The 27,366-nt window shown below is 43.4% G+C and overlaps 1 protein-coding gene across 1 annotated transcript in view; it reads right to left on the reverse strand.

Annotated features, from left to right (window-relative positions):
- LOC144123748 (uncharacterized) overlaps nucleotides 1-27,366 on the reverse strand; it is a 117,819-nt gene that overhangs the window by 10,091 nt on the left and 80,362 nt on the right. The window contains exons 9-12 of the mRNA XM_077656514.1: nucleotides 24,886-24,986; nucleotides 22,286-22,391; nucleotides 4,913-5,080; nucleotides 2,020-2,151 (exon numbers count right to left, since the gene is read on the reverse strand). Coding sequence (XP_077512640.1) covers nucleotides 2,020-2,151; nucleotides 4,913-5,080; nucleotides 22,286-22,391; nucleotides 24,886-24,986 — 507 coding nt within the window. The remainder of the gene's footprint in view (nucleotides 1-2,019; nucleotides 2,152-4,912; nucleotides 5,081-22,285; nucleotides 22,392-24,885; nucleotides 24,987-27,366) is intronic.

Raw genomic sequence — 27,366 nt, forward strand, 5'->3', positions numbered from 1 at the left:
TGAGCAAAACAACGTAGAAAAAATTCCGTATGAACCGAGTTGCTCATAACAGCAGTAGTCCGTGGTGAAAACTGCGGGACGGGGAGGGCACTTCTACTTTTATTTGTTAAAAGCCGAATCTGACGTATGTATCCCAGAAGCCGTGAGCAACAAAATGTTCAACTAGCTTTTAAAATCTTCAATGAATTTGTTTCAGCGGCTTTGAATCTTTGATTGAAGGAAGAGAAGTTTCCTTTAGCAGAAGAGACAGCATTTATTCATGTCTTTGTTATATTCTTAGATATTGTGGTGGGATATAAAAACCCCAGAAGCAAGCCAGAGGTCGCACTAAATTTTGCAAAAGGCCATAAAATCAGTGAGCTGTAACCAGCTGTAGTATTTAGACGAGTTTTTTGAGCGGTTTTAGCACTGTAACGGCAGGGGCCATGGCACAGGGATACTTGGAAACGAAACGCACACCACCCTCCAACAAACTGCTTAAGCTTTGTTCGAAGTCTCATGGTACTTCTTAGTAAAACTCGTGTTCGTTTATGTTCTTTTAGGAAAATTTCAGACTGATTTCTTTGAAGCGTGTGTTCCAAAATATAGTTTCCCATGTGGATTGTTCTACATCTCGATGACACAGGGTTTTGAAGCAGAGAGAATATTTCGGTTGGAAGACACGTTCATGTCTGCAGATCTTTCCACGACTTCTATATGCAATGAAAAAATACCAAGTCCTGAAATGCTGATTAATAAGTACAGCATACCTGAGTTGTTCGACACCGATTTAAAGAAGCCACGCGAAGATATGGCAGCTAAAGCATATATTCCCAGATATTTTGTGCACACTGCTCTAAGGCGTCAACTATGTCATGACTGCCGCGCGAAAGTAGCAGTTCCAGAGAAAGAGTGTCAGTCATTTCAACATGAGCCCATTTTTGAAATGATCATGGGAGGTCTCAAATTCGAGCCGAGATTCCTTGCACACATTGTACAGAGTGAAAAAGTTGTTCGGGGACATCTAACACGAGAAGTACTAACACAAGTTTCTTCAAGAAAGCCGCCGAAGCTTGGCACTTCCGAGTATTATCAGATTTTTTTCTGGCCGGCAGTGAAGATCTCGACACTTGCGCGAAAGGCGCAAGTGTAGTGATCCGAAATAGTGATGCAAATAAGAAATATGCGGTTGCTAAAAGTGACAAGATACATGAACCCAGGAGGGTCTGAGTGCACCATACGTCTGTTCATAACCCCTTCAAGAAGCACACAAAGCATCTCGGAGGCGTTTGGAACAATGGACCTACAAATATTTCTGTTCATTATGTAACACCTGAATGTGTGTTTGTTCTTTTGTCTTGTTCCGTGCTGCTTATGGATACCAAGATGCCAATCATACTTTCGTTGCCTTCATAGTGCTGTCTTCTGTCGTGCATATTGCGAATGCTGAACGCAAGCTTCGAGCTCCGCTCAACAGTCGACATATATCTATGCGGCGACGAAGCGACGGAGATCAGTGCAGCAGCAAAGAAACTAGGTAATCTGAGGGTATGAAAGTGGACGCAAAAGGCTCTAGGTGAAAGGCAACAATGCATTTCTGTATTAAAACGAAATGTGCTCGATTGTGTAGGCCCGTTCCACAAGTGCGACTGATTCATAGGGTGTTAAAAATTGTTGAGTACCATGAGGCGAGTAATTATAGCGGTACGGCTATGCTAGATTTGAAAGGTGAAAAGGCACTCGCAAAGATTCACTGTGTTAACCAGTTAGTAGCAGAGAAAAATGACTTCGTGTAGGCAGAGTTCGAAAAAACAAAAAAAGAATGAACAAGGACGAGAGGGCCGTCAGGCATCTGTATTCAAAGGAAGGCCACGAGAAGAAGAGAAGGAACGCCGCATTAAATGGCAGGCAGGTCGACAGGCGTACGCCCTAACAGAAGCCACAGCGGGCTATATTTTACCGCTTAGCTGCGTCGGACACTTATAATAGTACTTCGATGATCAGACTCAAGAATAGAAAAAAGATTAGTTTATTACCTACCTTCATGGCAAAAGTACTGCTTGTCTCGAAAAACACATCCTCAGTGAGGCCTTCGTCATCCCCGCCATTGTAACGGCGCGTCACCAGCGACCAGCGTTCAGAAAAGAGGTACGCCGGGTATATGGAGCATATCTGGAAGCAGGTAAAACAAAGAAATTTCACAGCATAACTGATGACAAGTGGGTCATTGTTATCACACACTTGGCAGGTTGCTTCGTTGTGCACACTTGGAACCTGCAGTACACATATGTACAAGGAAGAGACGACAGAAAAGAACACAGCAACGAGCGCTGACTTCTACCTGCGTTTTGTTGCCGCAAACTGAGCCTTTTACTCGGCATACTAGTGTTGAGAAATAAAAAAAAGGACAAACAGTCCTAGAAACCCACGACATGAGTGTCTCACATAATCATACATGTGATCATCGGCCCGTAAAAACAGCACGCATTTTTTGCTCAGATGAGTGACAGCTGTATTCCCGTATTAATTTGAGTTATTCATTATTGCATATGTGTCTTCTGCTTATCTTCCAGTTTTTCGTTGCACTATCCCACAGCGTTAGTCTTGCCCAAGATCGATATATTCATGTTTCACACTCTGCAGTGCGAGCTTTGGTGCCCCAGAGGCAATGATCTCAACATTTGTGTGATGTTCCTCCAATCTGGTATTGAGACACCTCAATAACATGTAGATGTTATTTTAACAGTAGGTGTCCCAATGCGAGATGACTGTAGCGCCACAAAAGTATCCAGCACGTTGACCTGCGGCAATTTACAGCGCATTGTATAAAGTGGAAAAATATACTGCCTTAGGCAAGAAGATCCCTGTGCACAAGTGCAAAGAAAACGACACCGCAGCGACACTAAATTACGCTACGTGCTGGCTATGCGAAAGCACCAGAAGCTGTTTATGCATTTACCCCAAGCGAAGCCAGTTTTTATATAGTCACGTCATTTGCCCCCAGCAGTGGGTTAATTTTATGACTGAAGATGCAATTTGGCTAAATAAGGCTTCTAATACTATATAGAAGCCGATGGTTCCATGACATACTGTCTGGTCAGCAACTATGGCTGATGAAGTTCACTAGCTTTGACCAAGATCGAGAATAGAATGACGTTTCGGGAGCAATACGGCTCTCTTGTTCACAGTGAGACAACCGGCGGACGTATTAGGACTTATGTAGCACTTAGAAGCGTGTTTAGTGACCTGACATAGATGAGATGGAAAGTGCCATTCTAGCTTTGTAAGTTTGTTGTTTGTTGAGCACTGTCTGGATGAAGAGCGACTCCAGGTTTAGGCGGACTGATACATTCTTTTCCATCGTCAGTCTCTTCGCTTTTTTCAAGTTGCCACTTTACTTTGCATGTTCTGTTCAGCGATTGCGTTCGTTGTTACTTTTTCGTTTCGCACGTTGTTCTGGTGTTCTCTCAGGCTTCTTCCGAAGTCATGTGTTTAGCTTATGTGAATTGGTGAACAACCGGCGCAGTCTACTGCGTAGACGACACCAGGAAAACTGCCACGAAGGATCTGCTCTTTCACGTTTAAAAACTCAGTCCATTCTTGCTCGTTGGAGCTTACGCAATATTGACACCATGCTTGCGGAAAATACGAGCAAGCACCTCTCTGAGTCCTGTTATATACGGGATAGGCGCTAGTTTTTTTTTCTTGTTTCTATTACTTCCGCTTTCCTCGGAAGCAGGCAATTTTGGGGATACCATCCTTTTTGCAAGCGACGTCTCGAAGATGATGACACATGGTAAGGTCGGACGCCTTTCGAGCACGGTGCCAACATCGCGCATGTTCCAAAGAACAAGATACGCACTGAGCTTGTTCACGTGAAAGACCAGCTCCCTCGCGGCAATTTTCCTGGCGTCATTTAAGAAATTTACTGCGCAAGGTGTTCATCCAAGTATATAGGCGAAAGAAAAGACTTCACTAGATGACTGAGAGAACACTACAACGATGTGCGAAACGAATAAGCAACAACGAACGGAGCCACCGAATATGCGAAGAAAAATGACGACAGGTTTAACTGGCACGAAGCGAAGAAAAAGAACGTATCCGCGCGCCAAAACCTTGAGTCACTCATTGTCCAGACAGCTGCTAATACAGTTAACCAGAACAAAGGCACTTACCGTCCTATCAATGGGAAATCGCTAAGCACGCTTCTAAGTGCTTCAAATATCCGGTCACATCTGGCGCTTGCCTCACTGTGAACAAGTGAACTGCAGCGCTCCCGAAACGTCATTCTATTTTCGACCATGGTCATTCGTCAGAGGACATCATCCAATATTTGAAGTATATGCCATTCTGAACAGCGCAGATATGCGTCCGAATATGCTTCCCATGCATGTAAGCAAAAACTAAATGGTGTTCTTGTGCGCTGCTAACCACGTATGCGATCCTTGAAGATACTTTTTTTTTTGCTTGATGTGTTCCTTGTTCTCTCCTTAGACACTTGTGCCATACTGCGCTTCTTTATCCTAACATGGCGCATCAGAAGCTCAGTTCGTGACAATATAACAAAGCTGTGATTCAGCGCGTGTGACTGCGCCCCTACCTTGTCTCCCACCCAGATACACATGCGGGCGGCTGTTTCCATGTACCTTCATCACCTTCTACATGTCTTTCTTTCCCAGATTATTCGGAATAGTGGTGAATTCTTTATTTGTAATCATCAAAATATTCCGGCTCTTTTTCCATGTTAAGATTATATTCACAACTATAAACCCCTCAAAAGTATGTATACTAAGGTGGGTTACCAGGTGCCTTACTACTGCTGCTTCAAGTGCCAGATAATTCTACGTCTCCGAACCAGCCTAATGATTGCGCAGGTGTTTTTGTGCAGCACTGTCACTGTTAACAGAATGATAATCGAAGTTTTATTCCTTACTCGTGAAATATTAAGTGGTATGTCCACGCAGCTAGCCTGCACAACACCGTAAACCAAGGTGTTCATGGGACAGCGCCTGGCCATCAGCGTCATCGATAGGGCCACGGACTTTCGGCCACCACTGAGCGCCCTGAGAGGCCGAACCACGTCTTCGTCGATGAGCCCGCTCTGCAAGGTTGTTCATACCATTAGCTGATGTCAGTTCGTTAAAACGCCGCGCACAATTTGCCCAACAGCGCTTTTGACTTTATGCCAAAGAAGCAGAGGCTACAGTCTTTTGAAACTTCTCATACAATCTTAGCCAGAAGTGACCCAGCAAAGAGGTTTACTTGCTCGCCGTAAAGTGGAGCCCTCACGGCCTTCCTCAAAGCCAAAATGTTCAGAAACGTGAGGTCAAGGGCCCTTCTTACTTGCAGAGACTTATAGCTTAAAGGTAGCCATAAGTGCCTTCCTGCGTCGGCTGAAAGCTGAATAAGGTGGTTTGGGAAAGGCCGTACCGTCGAACACCGCTTAAAGGGGCGCTGAAATTATTTTCATGGTCATATTCTAAACAAACAAATTTGTAGAAATGGTCTTTGTCAGTATTAATGTCAACGTTAAAAGCTCTGCGTAGGCCCTATAATTTACTTTTTTTTAATTTCTGGTCGCAAAGCGATTAATTAGACACCTCACCGTGCGTTCTTTACCACCCCTCCCCCCTTACGTAGTTTGAGGTATCAGGGCAGGCTTTCTCATTCGGCGTGCCCCTGTGATGTGGCCAGGGCGGGGCTTTTCTTTATTTTTTAACGCGATACCGTTAAGGTAAGTGTTCTGCAGAAAATCCGCCGTCGTCTGGGTTGTGAGCAAAAAATTCCCGGAGGAGCAGCCTAAGTTGGCCACCTAGATAACATGACCTTGTGGCGTCATCACAACTGCGCGCCGGCTTGTGAGCAAACTGACGACCGTAGCTAGTGGCAGTTACATTAATGACTGGTCGCGAGAGGCTGCTCGGGAAGAACAACCAGGGTCGCAGAAGTCCCACCGGTGGCAGCACCTGCCATGCGGGTGCTGCTAGCTGCGTTATGGGGACTCCCAGAGTTCTATGTATGCAAAGTAGAGACTGACCAATTCCGCATGTGGGTTCCAAGAGAAAGTAAGCGTAGGAGGGGGCGGCAGGAGGTTAGATGGGCGGATGAGATTAAGAAGTTTGCAGCAAAGGGTGGATGCAGCTGGCAAAGGATAGGGTTAATTGGAGAGACATGGGAGAGGCCTTTGCCCTGCAGTGGGTCTAGTAAGGCTGATGATGATGATGATGATGATGATGATGATGATGATGATGATGATGATGATGATGATGATGATGATGATGATGAATTCCGCATGTATGGGCATGAAGGCATTAAGGATATCACGTCACACCCTTAAGGGAAGGCTTAAGTGTCCCCTCAAATTTTTTTACTGCCGCGTAGGCGTTTATGAGTTGAGGGGCGAGAGATGGAGCATCATTTTAATCACACATATCATTGGTGTTAATGAAGCTACCTTAAAAGGTTTTGTGGTGAGGCGGCTATTCGCGAAATACTGATCACCCGAGCGCTTGTACTTACTTGAGCAAATAAGATTTCCTGGTCTCTTTAAATTGTTCCTGAAGACAACTACATTCATTTCTTCTCCGTATGAAACCTCGATTGCTTGGGTGTTTGTGGCTATGTTCATGCTTGTGTGGCAGCAAAAGAGCATTCACGCATTTATTGTAGATACTTAGGATTGTATATCAAAACTGTAAAAATTTTCCCGCCGCCTCTTAAATAGAAGTCTGTATCACAGACTGTAATTGAATGGCACTATGGCCTATAGGCTCAGAAATGAGCAAAAACAAAAATCATAAGAAAAGCGTTGATTTTACCGCTGCTCGGTCTAGATTCCGCTGGGTGGCGGCGATAACAGCATTTCATTAGCCGTTGTGTTCTACATTATAAATTGTGATTTTATCAGCAAAAAAATCTTCTTTGTCATTTCAGAGAGGCAATCAATGGTAAGTTTTTTTGAGCCTGCCTATGACTATTATACAGTTGCGGCTTACACGAAGGTAACAAGCATTAGTAGAAGCTGATAAAGACCCACAATCAGCTGAAAGGTAAGGGCAAGAGGGATAGATGTAGGCCCTGTACATTGTCAGTTTTACAGAAATTATCGGTAAAATATGCTTGACTCAAGGCGCCAAGTCTTCGAACTGCTGCGACACGATGTCGGCAGAGGACGCATACGTAGACGCTAACAAAGCACTTTACAGTGCATATACACAGTTTCACGAAAGCCTGGACGCGCTCCTAGCAGCAGTTTGCCAACATCATGCTGGGGGCCGGTTATGCTGCAGTTTGATGAGCCTAGCTCAGCGCTACATGAAAAGCGCCTGCGCCTTCAAAAGCTGTCATCCGACATGCTCCTCGAAGAATGTACCTTCCTGTGGCATAAATCCCCATGCTCTGTTCCGTGACATCAAACACAAAATGGCCACTAAAAATATTTCGCTATATATCAACCATGCATGTCATTCACAGGGCACCGTTGGTGCATTAGCATACAGCTTTTAACTTCAAGCGGTGATGGAGCCGGAGGGGGGGGGGGGGGGGACGAAAAAGCTTTATTCATGGCCACAAGTAAAGCCCAACGAAAAAGAGCCAAGCACTCGAGCAAGGAGGGAGAGGGTAAGGGAAATAAGGAATGGTAATGGCAGCACTACATGAGTACACAATGTGATCGGTGTCTGCCCTGATCTCTAGACAGTCAAGGCAGTTAGCTGTGTGACGACATGCAAAGTGAAGAGCATTAGTCGGGAGGATAGAGTGTCTGAAATTAGCGAAGGACGTGTGCTTGTTCCGTGACGGGTGGGATTGCGGTAAACTTGTGCGGGTTTTTCTCGTGTTCTCGTAGCGTTCAGCTATTTGATCTTTCAATGTTGCAGCGTCTTCCATTGGTGTAGGATTTGGCGAGGGGGTCGAAGGCGCCGGGGTGTAAATTTCTCGGGTCTGCTGATTAACCAGCTCACTCATTTCGATCCTAGCATGACCAGGTATCCAACGCAAGGTGATTTTAATGTTCGGATTGTGTTTATAAAATTCTGCCAAAATAGCATGTAGGTAGGTTTCCAATAGTCAGCGTTTTATACTTAAGATGGGTTTCTGGGACCGTTATAGATGTTGATGTTAGCAGTCTGGTGTTCAGTGACTGGTGATACTTCCTGTATGGCACATATTCCTGTATGGCAGATATGCTCTCTATGTTGAACTTGTCCTTCCTACGGGTTGAGTGGACAATCTTCCCGTGTGACGGGAAAAAAAAGTTTACACAACATATCCGGTTACCCTCACCGGTGGGGCTTCTCTAAGTCCCTTCAGATATTCATGATGCTTTTGGACTGCAACTGAGCTCCCTTCGGGTTGAGCATATCATTGATACATTTCCAGCGTCTATGCCTTCCTGGTACTGCCAGGATTTACGACCGATTATCACCCCCGAGGCAGGCATGTTGTTGGTTTTTTTTTTATTTTTTACATGTTACCAATCACCCTTCATCATTATTCTCCATGGCCTAAAACATCAGTTATTACTGCTTCATAGTTCTTAACACCTATAGTTTGTTAAATCTCATCATTTAATGTCAACTAACACCAATTCATTAGTGTATACCCTTCCCTAAAAAGATTAGTATAAACCATTTATTACTAATACACATCATCTGTAACATACCGCGGTCGGTAAAAATTATTTATCCTCCTGAAGGCAGGAGATATTTTATTACTAACAGAATTTATTAATAATCCTACTTCTCGTCTTTGAAGTTCATTCTACTTCCGGCCTTCCGGTCTCAGAGCCATCAGCACTAATTACTATTATTTTAATTTTATTTCATTTTTAAGGCATACAAATATTATTTATGCCATCATATAAAAATAACAGTCTAAATAAACAAATTTTTCATTTAAAAAATTTAAAAAAAGGTACAGTGAAAGGAAAAATGTTTCATTCGTTTATAGTTAACACAGAGAACATGTAATCCTAAAGTGTAGCACAAATAGGAAAAAATCCAGCATTATACTAAAACTCACTACTAATCGTCTTCTCTGGGTAAGTCATTAAAAAAATCTCAATTATTGGCTTTTAACTTATTACTACCTACCATATAGTTATTAAGTATATATATTACTAGATTTGGATTGCATAAAGAACCTTTTCTCTTTCTTGAGTACTTTTACCAGTTTTACACGTCTCACCATGAAAAACGACTAGGGCCCTTTGCCTCCGACAACAATTGCCTGCCAAGAACTCGGAACTAAAGCTCAGCCCGGCAGCACCACGCTGTTTTCACTGCTGGAACATCAATCCGAAGCGAGGCACAGAGGCGTGACGATAACTAGGACAAGACGTCAGATGATCCAAGAATTTGTTAGTCAAGACAACCAAGAAAACCATGTTATTAGAATAGTGTATGCTGTGTTGAAAATAAATCCCGCTGGCCTGCCGCCCCCTTGGCTGTGGTTGCTGATGATAGTAGACACCCCGCCCCCTTTTTTTTCTCTCTTCTTTCTTCTTCTTTTTTCTCTTTTTGCTACTGTGCCAAATTCTCTGTTTTCTGATATTTTATTTTATATTGGTTTAAACCCGTTGTGCCTTAGGCGATGCGGGCTCGGCAACATTATTTTTCTTTCTTTATCAGATGAGTTTAGGAAGCACAAAATTATTGCGTGTTTTTCTAGACTGGTTATGGGGAGAGGGTCGGAAAATGGCCCAGCTGCGGCGGTAATCGGTGCTGTCCATCCGGGGGCATATATTTCATAAGTTTGTGATCACGTATTAAGGCGTGTGGTTTCCGTGTATATCGCTATACATTTCCTGTCTATATGGCGATAGTTTGCTTGTGCTTGACCTCGACTGTGCAGGGTGTGCGGCGTCAGGCTTTTTGATATGTTTGTAAATGCAGTGTTGCGCAGCATCTAAGGACATTGCCTAACTGGTGTAATGTAGATGGGGGAGATGCCTGCTCGTTTCAGAATGTAGCATACCTGCTACGGACAAGACAACAGGGCTACTTGCCTGTCTCTCCGTTGTTGTGTTCCGTGAGAACGCGAAAGAGAGGAATGTGTTGAAGTCGCTGATTTGAGGTGCATATGGGCACAGCCAGAGCGGCCATCTGAGGAGTGTTGAGTGAAGATTCAGGTTTGGAAGTTTTTGTTAGCGTTAGGTACGAAGGGAGTGTACAGCAGTGGCGAGTTACCTTGCTTGTTCTTAAGTCCGTGGTTTTTGCTAAGGATCCATAGGGATTAGGTCCGTGATATTCGACTATCTTTAGATAATGAATAACATTCGAGTAGTCTGCAATGTGATTACGTCCGTGAGATTTCTACTGACTTCAGATACTGCATAACGTTAGATTCTGCATTGTTGTTTTCATATTTAAGAGTCCGAGTATTCTGCTAGTTGTCAGCTTTTGGTATCTCTTTGCCTAATAGACTGAGTTGTGTGAAGACATTGGTTTTCTTTTTGTAGTGCGTTCGATTCATCAGGAGGAGATCCAACTTTTCTGCTGACGGTCGGAACCCGGCTTTGTGTACGTGTCGGCGATGATGTATATATGCCTTCCTGGCGGGATGTTTTGACGTCCTCTGGACATCTGGTTTTGCACCATAGGTTAATGTCGTCGGCGTATAATGTGTGATAAAGGCTGCGGATTGTGGGCAGAGCTGTCAGAAATAAAGAGGTTGCGTGATATAATCGATCTTTGAGATGCTCCACTGGTAATTTTGAATTCGAAGCAGCGAATCTGAGCGGCCTTGAAGCCGACTGTCCAGCCTTTGGCAAAACTTTGTAAGTGTACATGTTCGTGTCACATCCCGCGCCTGAAGACACTTCAGTTTGTGATATTCTGCAACTTGATTAAAGGCTTTTTTTATGTGTTTTGCGAGGAGCTCTTCTGTCTTTGCTGGCTTTGACTGCAGAAGCATATTCTGTAGTGTGAAAATTAGGTCTTTTGTGTAGACATTTTTGTCGTAGACTATCAGCTGGTGCGGACAATGTTTCCGGTTTTGCCAGGTATCTTTGTAGTCTGTTGTCGTTTGAAGACAAAACATCAAATTTTACTTGTAAGCCCAAGTTCAAAAGTCGCAGTATCCCTGCCAGTGAGAACTATTAATTATTACACGTCAGGCGAGAATAAGCTTAATTTAATTTAACAAGGCAAATTATGCTAAGTTCAAGCACCGGAAGAATAAAATGTATATCGACAATAAAGTCTACGACTTTGCTTCTCATTGTATCATTGAACATGCTAGTCCATACCGGCGATCGTTAGAACATCATTCTTCCACTCGTCTGGGTACGATTCCAGAACGTTCCGCTTCATAGAGACATGCGAGGGGCAGTGGATTAGCGTCTGCGGCTGGATATTCTATTCGGGTTCTTTTCACCAATATAAGAGGTGTTTTACCGCAGCGCGATTAGGTTTAGAAAATAGATCCAAGATTAGGTTAGAAAATATTCTAGCATACTTTCCATCCTTCTGAAACATGCTAAGCGTGACTATTATGAAAGTCCGATAATTAAAAATGGGAATCACACTAAACGAAACTGGCAACTCATTAAACAGTACTTGAATATAAGTACTCCTCAGGCGTCGGTCTCAAAAATAACTAGTGACGCGAACGCGTCCACTCTACTGGTGTTGCTAATGCATTCAGTGATCATTTTAGTGCATACACTAACATTCACGCTGGCATCCCATTCAATAATCTGTCACGTTGCCCCCATTCACTCTATCTCTCTCCTACCACTGAAGCTGAAGTTCACACAGTCATTAATGCACACAAAGTGACTGGGGCTGGCTTAGACTTTATACACCCCTCAAAAGTTAAATTGGTTTCTCACATCATATCCCCAATTATTGCAGGTCTACTTAATAAAATGTATAAGGCGGGTGTATTTCCTATTTAACTAAAAATTGCTAAGGTAGTTCCCGTGTTTTAGAAAGGCTACTGCAATTCAATTAATAATTATTGTACCATTTGTATCCTTTTCTTTATGAGAAAAATATTGAAAGAATTTTTCGTACGCGTTTGTTGAACTACCTAAAAAAACTTAACATACTTTCGCGTCATCAGTTCGGTTTCCGACTTGGTTATTCGACTGAACTTTCGCTCCTTTCACCGGAAAAATTAGCAAAGCTCTTGATCAAGGCACATTTCTCGGAGCCATATTTATTGATCTCACTAAAGCATTTGACACTTTTAACCACACCATTCGTTTAGCTAAATTAAATGCGTAAGGAATTTGCAGCCCTGTTCTTGAATTAAATTCTAACCGTTCGCAAGTAGTTGAAGTGAATGATAGCCTTTCATCCACTAGAATTGTTAATGTGGGTGTTCCTCAAGGATCTCTTTTAAGCCCTTTACTTTTCTTGTTGTTTATTAATGATTTACTTAAAGTGGTTCTCAATACTCATTGCCTTTTATATGCGGGTGACACTACGATAATTGCATCAGATAAAGCTATCGATGCACTTCAGAACCACCTTAATACTGATAAAAACAATGTTCAAGCATGGTGCGCTAATAAACTACGGCGCATTAATCCATTAGAACCAACGTAAACTAAAATTTCACTCACCGCAAAGTAACATTAATGTGTCTTCGTCAGTTAAAATCGGTAACCACTCATTACCAATTTCGATTAGCGGTACTGGTGCAGTGTTAGATAGGCACCTTAAATTTCAAGTTCATGTGCTTTCTTTTCCCCGAAAGATATCATTTGGCGTTCATATTTTAGTCAAGGCTCGCCCATATTTTCAGCCCCACATCTTATGTTCATTCTACCATGCCTGTATTCAAAGCAACATGTCTTATTGTATATCCTCTTGGGGAAACATATATTCAACTGAACTGTATCCTCTCCAACGTCTACAAAATCAAGCACTTCGATTAAAGACATATAGCCCATTTAGCTGCAATTCCTTGCCACCTTACTCCGGTCTGCATATTCTACCACTTAGCCAATTACATAAATTAAAGTTATAAGTTATTGTTTATCGAATTATCTATAGTGACATAGAACTTGAAGTCTTCCTCTACAACTTTTTTGCAATGCTAGTGAAACTAGGTTTTCTAGGTGTCTTAACCTTCTCCTTCCAAAAGTTCGAACTAATTATAAAAAATTCTCCGCAATATTCGTAGGTATAACAATATGGAACGCTTTACCCCACGAAGTTAAATCATGACGCAACAGTTCTATATTTAGCTTTTTTTAGAATTGCAAATTACGGGCTAACTCTGTGAGCCCTCAAGTATGTTTTTTTTTTCGTTTTTGATCCACTTTTATGGTTTAGTGCTTTTTGCTTTCGTTGGTAAATACGCGATTTTATGATTGTCTTTTATCGTTTATTGTAAATAGCAACCACTGTCTTAGTATTTTTTTTAAACTGCGTATTTTGTTTTAGGAGGTCCCCCTGACGGTTTTTAAACCATGACTTGACTTGAAAAAAAAGCAGCATTATATAAATTTCACTATGTTGCTGATTAATCTGAGGGTAATACAGTGTTATTAACAGACATGTGGCTCTCGTCAAAAGTTGATAGCAATGAAATTCTGATCTGTAAAAAAAGTAATATCTACCGGTTTGACAGAGGGGCAACGATGTGGCAGAGGTGATTTGATTGCAGTTGCTGACCACCTTGTTTGGTCGTGCCTACCTATTGTAACCGATTTGGAAATGATTTGGGTAGAACATCATGTGTCTTTCAGGATAATGATTTTGGGCATTTGCTACCGACCACTATCGTGTAGTAATTGTTTTGTAGATTAACTACATGATATTATCAATATGATTACTGTATGCTTTCCCGATGTTCCTATTCTTTTAGTCGGCAATTTAACTGCCCATTCATCGAGTGTTCTCACTCACCCGCTTATTCAAGCTCTTTCTTGACGCTGTGCAGTACCTTTCTTCACATGTGCGCTGATTTTAACCAGAACTAATTACTGAATGAACCCGAACTGTGTCTTCGTCATCGATGGTATTAGGTCTCGTGTTAACCTATTCGCCAGACCTCATCACTCTTGTTCCGTACCTTACCCAGTTTAGCGATCATTCGTTACTGCATTCTGAACTAAATATTCTTCGTACCACTTGCAATAAACAAGTAAAACGCATTAGGGTTTATAACAACGCTGATTTTGTCAGCATTAATCGAGTTATGCCTTTTTAAAAATAATTTCTTGCTGGAGTTTTCTGAACGCTCGGTCACCGCAAACTGGAATCTTTTTAAAGAAAATGTTATTTCGCTAAATAACGCATTCGCACCGCTAAGAACCGCGAGGACTAATTAACAACCACCATTCCTTACCCAGTCGATAAACATATTTGCTAAGACGATAAAATGCCTATTTCTTTCTGATAAATGATCAAATTTTCCGCATCGCATATGCTCGCAATACATCGCAATGCTAACGGCTCATTTGTTGACCACACTCTACCGTCGATGCTAACGAATAACGTAAAACGATATTGAAATGCAGTCAACAGAAAAGATGCTTCTGCTCGCCTTCTTAGTTGTCCAGATTACGCTGCTCTTCCTGCAGACAATTACACTTCTGTATTAAATCCATATTTTCTTCGTCCTTTCCGATCAATCCAATCAGTAGCATGCTGCCAGATTATCCCACCATAAATTTTCCTGTGATGGACCTAATGATTTTTGGCACAAAATTTTACGCATAATTGAAAGGCATAAGATATCTTCGACCTGTGGAATTGACAACATGAAATTGAATTTTTTGTTATATACAAAGATATGCTCTTCCATAATTCAACCTAAACTATTCGAGCAGTCGCTTGACGCAGGCTGTGTATCCGATGGCTGGAAGGTTGGCAAAGTAACCCATCTGCACAAGTCTGGTGACACACACTCTCCTATTAATGATCTTCTAATATCGCTCGCGCAAAAGACCTTTTTGTAGCGATTGTACATTACGGCAGCTTTTAGAGCCTTCAGCGGGGCGGCACCGCCACCCTGTGGCTGCGCCGCCACGCTGTCACGTGGTCGGTCACGTGGTGCGGAGCAGCTGCCGGCGGTGCGGCTCGTGGCTGTCCACGTGGTTCGTAACGTGGTTGGTCACGTGACCAAGTTCTATTCGGCCAGCTGTAGCTATCGCGTCACTCCAGGTTTAACCAGAGCTAAACCACCACCAATTTTTTTTTCATTTTCTCCCATCATGGAAATTTCTTAGAGGCAAATTTTTTGTTCAGTAATTTTCGGCATTATTTCCAAAAAACATTCTCCTTTGAGGCTCAGTTTTTATGTTTCACTCATGACCTCCATTACATTCTGGACGATGGGTCGTTGGCAGATGTATATTACTGAACTTTTCTAAAGCTTTTGATAAAGTCTCTCATGAATTACTACTCTTTAAATTGAGCATATTGAACTTAGATGCTAATATGCTTCCATGGCTGCACTCTTTTCTAGGTAACCAATCTAAATTCGCAACGGCAAATTATAGTCACTGTCAGTTTTCCTCTCATGATTCCGATGTGCCTCAAGGTTCGGTCTTGGGACCTTTGCTTTTCCTCATATACATAAATTACTCGCCGGCAGACCTTAGTTCTTTGCAGATAATTGTGTTCTCTGTAAAAAAATTAACAACGAATGTAACGTCTCTATCCTAAAATCTGATATTCTGAGGTGTCAACGCTGTAAAATGGACCGGAGCATTAACAAGTGCAGGCATAGGCGTGTCACCCGCGTCAGCACAACAGGTCCTACGTACTATCTCAACAATGTTCCACTTGAATTTGTCTCATCTACAAATATTTAGGTGCTGAGGTAACTAGCAACTTGTCATGGAAACTGCATGCCCACAACGTAGTTAATAATGCTTACCATACTCTTGGATACCTTACAAGAAAGTCTTCACGTTGTCCTAGCGCACTAAAGCTTCTTCTTTACAAAACTTTGGTTCGTTCATAACTCAAGCATGCAGCCTCTGTCTGGGACCCAGGCATTATTTCACTCATCACTGAACTGGTAAGTGTGCAGAATCGCGCATCTCACTTTGTATTGTATAACAGTAATCGCACATCTAGCGTGACTGCCATGAAAGCCTCACTCTCATTGCCCCTTGTAACGTAACCTTCAAAAGTATTTCAGCTGTGTTTATTTCATAACACTTTCACTACAATCTGCATCTCAGACAGAAACTTCTAACACAACTATCCTACACTTCATCACGCATTGATCCCCGTCACAAGGCAGGAATTACATCATGTCGCACTAAATGTTGCCATGATCTCTTCCACGTGACATCTCCAAAATTCCGGATGCCATTGCATTTCGCGCAGCTTTCACCAACCTTCCTTGCTCCAATCTTTAACCGTGCTCTTTTGAAGTCCTCTCTTCTTTTTCTTTTTTAACACATATATTGCTTTGTTGAATTGCTGCTCATTTCGTACTTTGATATCTTGTTGAGCCGTCGTGATCATTTATTGTATAATGACCGTTTAGTTTTGTGTTATCTTTTTGTTGGTTTTGGGATTTTGTAGTTTTGTTTCACCCACTCGCCTCTGTGATATCCTTGGGCCCTGAGGGTAAATAAATAAATACAGGCTGTTCCATTGTTTTGTCCACACATGACGTTAAGGATATCGGTCTTAGGCTCGTAACCGTGGCTGCTTTTCCTGGCTTTGGGATCACGGTAATGTGTGACGTTCTCCCTTCAGCTGGGAGGGAGCCCGTGCTCCAATGCTCGTTTATGTGAGAGAGCAGCGTTTCTTTGCTTCGGGAAAGCTGCGCAGAACCGTATATGCGATGACGTCAGGGCCTGTCCACCATCGTCTTCTTGTTTTGGTAAGTCATGTTTAGTTCTGTAACAGTGAGTCGGCGTCGATGTTGTCGCTTGTGAGGCCCCTGTAGTCTGTGTACAGTGACTGATGTACCGTAGGTATGTAAGGGCTCCGCGGTTCCTCAAAGGCTCTTTCGTACATTTGTGTAAAAGTGTTTCTCTATGATAGGGATCGTGTATTTTCTTGTGACAAGAAGGGAACTCAAAAGATGCCGCAGTCTCTTTATGTAACATGTTCTAGATTCTGTCGCAAATTAGGTGCCGCTGTGTCTTTTCGATTGTCCGTGCATGGTTGATTACAATATTGACCCTTTCACAAAGTTGATTGTTAAGCGGTTGGTTGACCAAGACCCTCAAAGGCTTTTGAGTCCTTTCCAGACGAATGTGCGGTGCGGGTCGGGCCTGCCAGCAGGCGCTGAAGTTTTAGTGAGCCTGTGGCTACCCTTTAGAATTCTATGACGCATGTAGCCGACGTGCCTACATCGGGTTCCGTGCGTGTGATATTTTGTCTGTTTTCGAAACTTACGCAATCTATGAAGGTGAAAGTAACTCGGCGCTTTTGTGGCGTCGTGTGTATAGTGAAGTTTAGGAGAGCGAGTTGACGGGCTAGTTGGTATTGCATGGTGTAGGAACAGCGCTAATAACAGGACAGAAGTCAAACATGGAAGCACAGGGACGGGCGCTGACTATCAACTGAATCTTTATTTCGGAGCACAAACATATATAAGGTGGCAGCAAGAGGGTACAATCAGGTATGCGCGGTCACATGGAAACAGTGAATAGTCACGTCAAATAATGAATTTAGACATCTGAGGCTGAGAAGGACGGAAAGGAAGAGGCGATATAACAGACAAAAACCGATAAAAAACTGCACAGTGTAGAGGGCCGTCACGCGAACTCAGAAAAAATAGATGAAGGATTAAACAGGATGCAAAAGTATGGCGAAAAAAAATTTGGTTTATAAACGTTTAAAACTCGTGGAAACGATAGTGAAAGAATAAAAACATTAAAAACAATAAAAATTGCTGTGTGCGGCTAAAAACATGTAAAGAGGGCGTTCAACATTTCTCAAGTTTAACAGGGGCCAAAAGTTAAAAAGACTAAAAAGTTTGTTGAAGGCAGTCAACGAAAAACGCCAAGAACTAAAGCACCATGAACCCCAAAGAACAAGAGAGAGTGGAAAAAATGTCTGCTAGAACACAAATACCCTGAGTTAAGTCACCTCTCAAAAGGTATGCCCAGCTGCCTTTAAGAACATCAATTCTTTCTCAAAAAGGCGGATGGACGGAGTGCTCACACAGCAGTCCTTGTCACGCCGGATTTCGGTGGCTTCGATTATTTCTCTAGATAAGCGATCCCGTCGTTTGCCAATGATCGCGCACCCGTCGTATACAGGGGTGCAGGTGTCGTTATTACACTTTTTGCAATGTTTTGCAAGGTTCCCGGTGATAGCTACCCTGCTCATATTATTGTGGTGTTCTTGTAGCCTGGTGTTTATACATCTCCCCGTTTGTCCTATGTATTTCTTTCCGCAGGACAGGGGAACTGAATATACAACACCTGTGGCGCATGAAACGTGGGGATTGCCATGCGTCTGCCCGCAGCCACGAGGAACTCTACTACTGTTAACTCTCTTGCAGAGTGAGGAGAGCTTATGGGGTGCTGAAAACACCACGTCCGCGCCTGCACGTTTGCCAACTTTTTTCAGGCTATGGCTGACGTTGTGCAGGTAGGGTATAACGACAACTTTTTTGCGGTCGTTTCCATTGGGTGCTGGTGGACGTTGTTCCCGTCGTTTCTTATTGAGGCATTCTGCTACTGCTATAATGAGCTGCAAGGGGTAGCACGTAGCATGGGGGCGCCCTATCTGTTTCTGAAGACTTTCTTGAAGCAGAAGGTCACAAGATTTCTGAAGGGCGTTACTGAGGCACAGGTTGATGATGCCTCGCTTTACTAACTTGGTATGGGCAGACGCAAATGGAAGAAGTGGCTTTTTACCTCGCGGCTCGTAGGCCCAGCAGGTATGTGTGGCGGAAAAATGCAGCCGGAGGTCAAGAAATCTCATTGAGTTACTTTCCGGAAGTTCGGATGTCAGTGAAAGGGGATGCAAACACTGGTCAAACAGAGATAGCACATCGGGAACCTCAGTTTCGAAAGCTTCTTCGCTGCATTTTAAAATGACGAGATAGTCATCTACAAATCTAAAGACTTCTAATACGCTCGTGCCGGGAATTCTGCTGTGCAGCAACCTGTCATAGTGGGCAAGAAACAGCTCGCTAAGGACGGGCGCGGCACATGAGCCTATACACACACCTTTCTTCTGGATATAGGTCTGGTCATTCCATGAAACAAAGGAAGATTTCAAATAAAAGTCCACGATGCGCAGAAAGTCATTGACGGAAACCCCAATTTGGTTCTGGAAGCTGACTACGCCATGGTTGTCAATGGCTTCTTCGATGCATTCCATTAATTGCTGGTGCGGCAATGAATAATATAGATCTTTTATATCAATTGAGAAACCTTTAAGGTTGTCATATGATGGATGCTTAGGAATTTTATAATTTGCTCAGAACCGTCATCCACAAAAGGGTCGTCAATCGTTAATAATTTTAGCCTGTCTTTAATGAAGCTGGCTATTGGCTTCTGCCATGAATCTTTCTCTGAAACTATTACCCTAAAAGGGTAACCTGTCTTATGGGTTTTAGCAGAAAAGAAGGCATTTCCGGTCAAACGTCTCGTAGAATTTAAGGCACTTGCTGCCGTGTCAAGTTTGGCGGTTTTGCATAGGCGCATGGCTTGTCTCTTTACCTCAGTTAAGGACAACGCAGCGAGCCATGGAAAGAAAAATGATAGGTGTAACGTTAAGAGATCGGAAGCGGGCAGAGTGGGTGAGGGAACAAACACGGGTTAATGACATCCTAGTCGAAATCAAGAGAAAGAAATGGGCTTGGGCAGGGCATGTAATGCGAAGGCAAGATAACCGCTGGTCTTTAAGGGTAACAGAGTGGGTTTCAAGAGAAAGTAAGCGTAGCAGGGGGCGGCAGAAGGTTAGATGGGCGGATGAGATTAAGAAGTTTGCAGGCAAAGGGTGGATGCAGCTGGCAAAGGATAGGGTTAATTGGAGAGACATGGGAGAGGCCTTTGCCCTGCAGTGGGTGTAGTAAGGCTGATGATGATGATGATGATGATGATTTGTGTTCTAGCAGACATTTTTCCCCCTCTCTCTTGTTCTTTGGGGTTCATGGTGCTTTGGTTTTTGGCGTTTTTCGTTGACTGCCTTCAAAAAACTTTTTAGTCTTTTTAACTTTTGGCCCCTGTTAAACTTGAGAAATGTTGAACGCCCTCTTTACATGTTTTTAGCCGCACACAGCAATTTTTATTGTTTTTAATGTTTTTATTCTTTCACTATCGTTTCCACGAGTTTTAAACTTTTATAAACCAAATGCTTTTTCGCCATACTTTCGCATCCTGTTTAATCCTTCATCTATTTTTTCTGAGTTCGCGTGACGGCCCTCTACACTGTGCAGTTTTTTATCGGTTTTAGTCTGTTATATCGCCTCTTCCCTTCCGTCCTACTCTGCCTCAGAAGTCTAAATTTATTATTTGACGTGACTATTCGCTGTTTCCATGTGACCGCGCATACCTGATTGTACCCCCTTGCTGCCACCTTATATATGTTTGTGCTCCGAAATAAAGATTCAGTTGATAGTCAGCGCCCGTCCCTGTGCTTCCATGTTCGACTTCTGTCCTGTTCTTAGCGCTGTTCCTACACCATGTATAGTGAAGCTTCTCATTGCTTCTCATGTCGTAGTCGCTAGTTAAGTTTTCGTGCCGTTCTCTAAAGTCGTAGTATATTGTCATTTGCGTATTGCAACGTCCGGAGCTGGTAGGACATTGATTGTGCATCTCTGTGTGAGTTGCTACGCTTAAAGAGGCCAAGATTGTGCAGTGGAATTTATTTATGGTTTGTTCCAGGAACCTTCGCGTCTTTGTGTTCGACCTATATTCCAACGTGATGTTAGATGATATAAACGTCATGTGTCTTCTAATCGTTTTTAGCATGCTTGAAGATGCTACAAACGTTGTGTAGGGATTTTGTTTGTGTGGACGCAAGGCATACAAGCGTTCCTGCGTTGCCTAGGGCTGGCGTGTGTGACTGGCAATCGAAGAACCTCAAGTTCGAATCATGAATAAAATTCTTGAAAATTTTCCTCAGGCTTATATCATTCACTTTATAAAGTTACATCGTTAGACAAATGCGACAAGCTTATTTCACGTTGCATATCATGTTTTTTCATCCCTTTGATTTGACAGATCCACTTGTGGCGTCAAGTTTCGAGTGACGTCACATGTGACGTGATTTCTGCTGTTGAACAACGCCGACGGTACGACGACGCTTTCTCCGCGGAACAGGAGCCTTAACACAGGTGTGTTAAAACTTTCAGCTGGCTTTCGGTGGCCTGCCTATCACTTACGAGACGGTGGCGCGCCGTTTTCTCTTCTAGACAAAGGTGCTGATGACCTTCTTGGGGGATGTTCACAGCAACGGCGGCCTCTCACTTCGACAGGATTGCGTTCGTTCCAACACACTCGAGAGAGGTAAAATACCGTAGCGCGAAAGTGCGGCGACGTGGTTGTTTTTAATGTTTTGCCAGCTTTCTTCAGTTGCCGGGAAAGCCTACCACGAAGGAGGTACAACCGCAATCCGGAGTTTATGATAATAATATTAGCGAAAAATTCAATTTCCTTGGCTTCTCTCCATGCACCAGAGAATATAGACATGTCAACACAGTCTCAATTTTTTAGACGAATATTCGGCCATCAATCGTTAAGCAGTTCGCCTTCGATCCATAAAGAATAAGCTTTTCGGAGAGAATGGCCTTCTATAAACTTTTTAAAGGGGTTTTAAACTCCTATGAAAAACTGCACCAGTTATATCTGAACCCTTTCTACAACATGAAAAAAACGGGCTTGGATTGAAAATTGAAATTAGATTGATATACATTGTCTTAGCCGTTTAAATAACTAGGTGCATTATTAAAGGTACCCTGAGTTGCGCCACGCCATGTCAAATGCCATATAATTGGCTTCGCGCATCTGCCGTGAACCGCTTTTTTAGGCCTTCGCTCTAGCTGCGTAAAACGCCCTACACGTATATTTGTCCTGTTTTCGTATTTTTCTTTATCTTCTGATGTCGACATTGTAAAAACAGCGTTCTTCTTTCTCACACTCTTACAGCCAACAGAAAGTATGAGGAAGAGCCTTAAATCCCGCTCGGAATATCAATATTCCAGCTGTGTTTTCAGAATTTAGAGAAACATAATGCTTGAAAAATTATCAAGCTGATTTCTGCACTCATCGCTGCTCAGTGCGGAATGAAGGAATTCATTTTTTTCGCTGTAACTCTCTCCAACTATATCACAAAGCAGGCTGCAATTACGCACCTAAATAACGCATTTTTTCAACAATTAAAAAGGAAACAGCACTGTGACGCATCGGAGAACTCACCAAGTTTTCTTGACGCAGCTTCATTGAATAAAAGGTGTCGAAATAGGGATGTGTGAAGGTGCGGCTTATGCCAGAGACTCGATACACGAAGGTAACTGAAGGCTTGCTGCATGAAGAAAAGAGAGATACAGGGCGTTGTTAATTGATGAAATCATCCCAAACAATCTGACAGATATATGCTTGGGTATTACATCAACCAAGTGATAATAAATATCAAGAACAAAAGAGGACCTAACCCGCTGCCCTGTGGAACACCAGAAGGAACGCACAGCGCAGCGGATGAGCCCCTTAAGTGAATAAACTGAGATCTGTTGCTAAGATATGACTATCACCACTGATTTATGCTGAATGGTAATACAGTTCTAATTTAATTATAACTTTCTGCATGTACCTTGTCGAATACTTTACTAAAATCTAAGAACACCACAACTGTTTCGCCAGATACATAACGCATTCTAAGTAGAACGTTCAGTTGGGCTAGTTGGTACTGATGGATCTTTGTAAAACAGCGCGAACAACGTCGGACAAGAGTAAGGACTCAGGACGAGCGCTGACTCCCAATTAAGGTTTTAATAGCAACACCTAGTGCTTCAAAGGAAATAAAACACACAAAGTACGTCACATGTTACACTAAAGTCGATAAAACATGATGCAGAGAAGCACGCGAAGCTCAAAGGCCACCAAAAAAGCTATCTCTTCGTCACTGCGACTGACTGACGGTTTGCTGACGCACTTTGGCTCTTGACTGAAATGGAAGGCTTCTATTACTTCTCGCGGAGTCTGATCACGGTGCGTGTAGTTGAGAGTCAGCGCTCGTTCCGTGCACTTCTTGTTCTTGTCCGACGTTGTGCGCTCTATTTTACAAAAGATGCATCAAGCCCTCGCGAAAATTCATAAGCTGTAGGCATGAGCAGAGTGAGAATCCACATGTTCCTCCTGAATCCGTGCTGATGAGTCATCAAGACATTATTTTGAATTAAAAATTCATGCTCTTAATTGGCTACAGCGGGGTCAAACTGCTTGAATAAACTACTGGTTATTCACACTGGTCAGTAGTTAGTTACTGAAAGGCGGTCATTTTTCTTGATAGTCGGAACTACACATGCCGCGCTCCAATCTTGCGGGATCTCACACTTTTGAAGAGAAAAATTTTAAAATTGCGTCAGAAAGCCGGAAATTTGTTCGGCTTAGCGCCTTAAAACATGTTTGGTACGCCACCTGGTCCGGTAGATTATTTACGGTTTAGTTTTAATAACATTTCGAAAACAACGTCCCGTGTCAACCTTAACTCGTTGAAGTTATCAAGCGTTGGTTATCAGTTTTTCAAGAAAAGGAAGCGGCAGTGCCAAGCTGGAAACACCGTCATTAAGCGCAACAAGGATCTCAATAATGCCTGGTTCTCATGTGATTGCATTTTGTTCACAAAGTCGATAGCGCAATCGGGTTGGTGTCAGTTCTTTCAGTCCGTCCGCACAGGTCGGTAGCAGAGTTGGGCCACTTATGCTAGTGCATACACCAACGCATAAGTCGCTTTGGTCGTCTGTGACTTTGTTTCGTCAGAAAGCAACTGCTTCAGAAAAGATGTTCGAAAGTGTGTACAAAACATCCCAAGGGCTCAGAAGCCTTCGTAGCGATGTGGCTGTAATTTGTCGCCGAAAGTGCACCAGCTAGCAGACAGACTGTTAAAATTGGTGTGCCCAAATTCATGCCTGCGTTGAACGTGGATTACCGAGAACGTTTGCCGAGGTATATCGCCTTGATCGATCCACCCATATGGATTTCTCGTTATTCGGTCAGCGGACTGAGCGACAGAGAAATTTTTCAAGAGTGCAGCCGAGAAGAATCTACACCTCTGGTATATTTTAGAAGATCAGGGACTAAAAGTCATTTATTCCGTAGAGAGAGCGCAAGCTATTCTATCTCTGCCAAAGATGAAGTGAAGACCGTGTTATACTCGTCAGCAAGTTTCCCTGCAGTAAGCAGCCGTTCTAACAAAGTTAACAGCTGCTAAGAATATAAAGTGGCCGGCTTACTGCTTCTGTGCTGTCTCTAGTTTTATTAAGCATGGAACTTGAAATAGTAAGGATACCACGGGATTGGTTGAGAGGACTCCCGTCCCAGAGTAAATCTGTTACCATTTAGCATTTTCGTAGGCGCCTGATGCACGGGTTCACTTTTTGCTTCTAGTTGTTTGCTCACTTCCTCGTCCTACACATAAGCAGCACTTTCGCGAATGACAACCCGGTAAGATATTGGCGACGTGTTTCACTCGCTTCAATGCGCAATGCTTCGAGCGCGGATTAACATTTCTCGTAGTAATATATGCAAACAATCAGCATGTGCATGCACTCATTTGCCTTCTCTCGCCGTCCATAGGAAAAAAGTGCGGGGCTCACGTCGGTGCCTTGCACTTCAGGGGTACGCTCGAACGAGTCTTTGTGGCGCACACAAACGCCCCTTGATTGTAGGGACCGCGAATTCAAATCAGAGCACGAATCTGACTGTTCATTCACAAAAAACTGAGGATAATCATGAACAGAGTCTCAAGAGCAGAGACTTCGACATGAGATCGTCATAGCCGCTGCGAATGCGATGCATACCTGGCAATACGAATTAAGACGTCTCTGAATGCCTGTCTGTCTCCAGTATACATGTCGTATCTGATCAGGCCATGGTACGGCTCAATTTCATCCGAGAGGACCTGGAAAAAGAACAAAATTACAAACCTGCTAACTCGGTTTTGAAACACAAGACAATCGATGCCTTCCGTCTGCATCTTCGCGGCAGTTTTAGACACAACCTCAGCGAAAACTCAGCTCAGATTGTTAAAAAGATCAGATAGCGCTAAAACTGAACCAAATCACCTCTTCCGGTGGCGCACATTCAAGTAAGCAAAAGCAGATTTTGTGCAGAAAGAATTCTAGGCGTTTCCCTTGCTTACCTAGGTAAGAGGCGCGAGATGCAGTTGTAAACATTTAAGCTTTCCGTGCTGCATTGAATAAGATGCCTTTGTTTCACAATCTAGTCTGCCCTCACGCTTCACGCGGACAGGAAGCCGTCCACATCTTTATTTTGTGCGAACCATTGCGCGACTAGTCTTTATAAAGGCCGTGATGCACATCATCCGCGATGTTGGTGGCATCCGCAAGACCACAAAGGCGAACAGATAAACTAAACCAACACGAATTACTTTCCGGTAGCCAAAAACAACGGGCAACACATCCTTATAGGCCGCAGCATGCGTCATTTTACTAGAGATATTGCCGTTTACACAAAGAACGCAAATTTTATATGGGGATGTGATATGATCGTCTGCCATGGACATCGTACCACCTACCTGTATGCTAGTGCTTCACTCTCTGAAACTAAGGACTAGCTTTTAAACAATAACCAACTAGGATAAACTCTATCAGCTGGACTCTTAGACATCCCTCATGCGATGGCAGTACGTCGTCTTTAGCACGCGAATGCTTACGATAAGCAACTTTACGACACCTCACGATGTTCTACCCCTCTACACCTAAGGAATGTTGGACATTGCGCCTATCAGAGAGCAGGATGCTCGAAAACACCAGTTGGTTGGACGATGAAAAATCCACTTGACGCTGCCAGCCGGTGGTAATTCAGGCAGCTACGAAGCCAAAGCCGAACAGCGTTTTCCAGTACGCTGAATGTCGCTGACGGCTTTTGAAGCATCTGGCGGGTGCTAATTGCGCTGCGCTCACCTCAATTCTGCCAAATATCAATGGCTGCTTAGCCAAGCTCAAATCACAGCCGCATCAGCACACAAACACTAATGATTGCTGGATGAAGAGTTTGCTCATTTCACTGTGGCCGCCGAATGTGGTGGTGTTACTCTGACGCCAGGTGCCATGCCGCTTTCTCTAGGTTTGCTTATGTTTACAATGAATTGCATTTTTAAGAGAGTTAGCTCTTACTCATCACGTTTCGAGATTTCGTGGGGTCTCTACCACCTTGAGGCCACAGCGCCATTTGTGGCCGCAACTACTCCTGACGTTTCGTGATTTCGTGGGTTCTGCGACCACCTTGAGATCACAACGTTATCTGTGGCCGCAGCTAGAAAAGAGCGCATCTCGCACTGACACTTGTAGCGCCATCTACAATACCATTGTAGCAAGTGCAAATAATGACGTCACGAACCAATATCTGGATAAAGGTAGAACTATGCGAGTATGACATCAAGGGACGAAATGGCGGCGGCATAGTTTCGGTTTATCGAAGCCAAGATGGCGGTCATTAACATCGTTTGTGCCCTCCCATCTCTTTACCCATACCCCCAGTATGACGTCAAAAGACAAAACGGCGGCATAGTTTCGGTTTCTCTAATCTAAGATGGCGGCCATTAAAATTGGCTGTGTCCCCCCAATCTTTTCCCCGATATATATACTCCGACAACAACGGGCACCCATCCGGGGACAGTTGTGTACCGAATTTTGGTAGGCAAATAAAACGCTATGGGTTGTGGCACAGAAATAAAACCACAGTGACCTAATTGGTAAACATTGTATGCATGCAATTACTAATTTAGGCGTTACCATACCGCTCCGCAAGCCGAATTCTAGGCCCACCTTGACCTCCAAAACGAAGCAAACTTCGTTTGGGACGTATTTTGGGGGGGTGTAACTCGACAATGGGTAGACGTGCATCGTAATTTCTCTGATAGATAGCGCTAGGCGTCAATCACTCCGCTAGACGGCATGCGTGCACGCGTAGCCAAGCATGGTGGCAATCCAGCCGCCTCCCTCGGGAGCTCCTCTAAGATGCGCTCATTTAGCCGATACGTTCACTACCACAGTGTGTATGAAGAAGGACATGAATGATCCCAAACCATCGACACCTTACGCCGTGGTCGAAGATCTGGGAAATAAGTCCAAGAGATCAAACACACTCAGATACTTCTGAGAACGCTGGTGGCCAAAACCTCTCTTTAATCTCATTCATATCAATTCTAGTAAACCGAACAGCTAACGGTCGTTACTTCGACGTCTTCCAACGGTGGCGCCAATTTTTTGTACTCTCAAACATCAGCGTAAATGCTGCTTCTTGCTGAAAGACCCACT

The sequence above is a fragment of the Amblyomma americanum genome, chromosome 3 (genome assembly GCF_052857255.1).
Source record: "Amblyomma americanum isolate KBUSLIRL-KWMA chromosome 3, ASM5285725v1, whole genome shotgun sequence".
Classification (NCBI taxonomy): domain Eukaryota; kingdom Metazoa; phylum Arthropoda; class Arachnida; order Ixodida; family Ixodidae; genus Amblyomma; species Amblyomma americanum.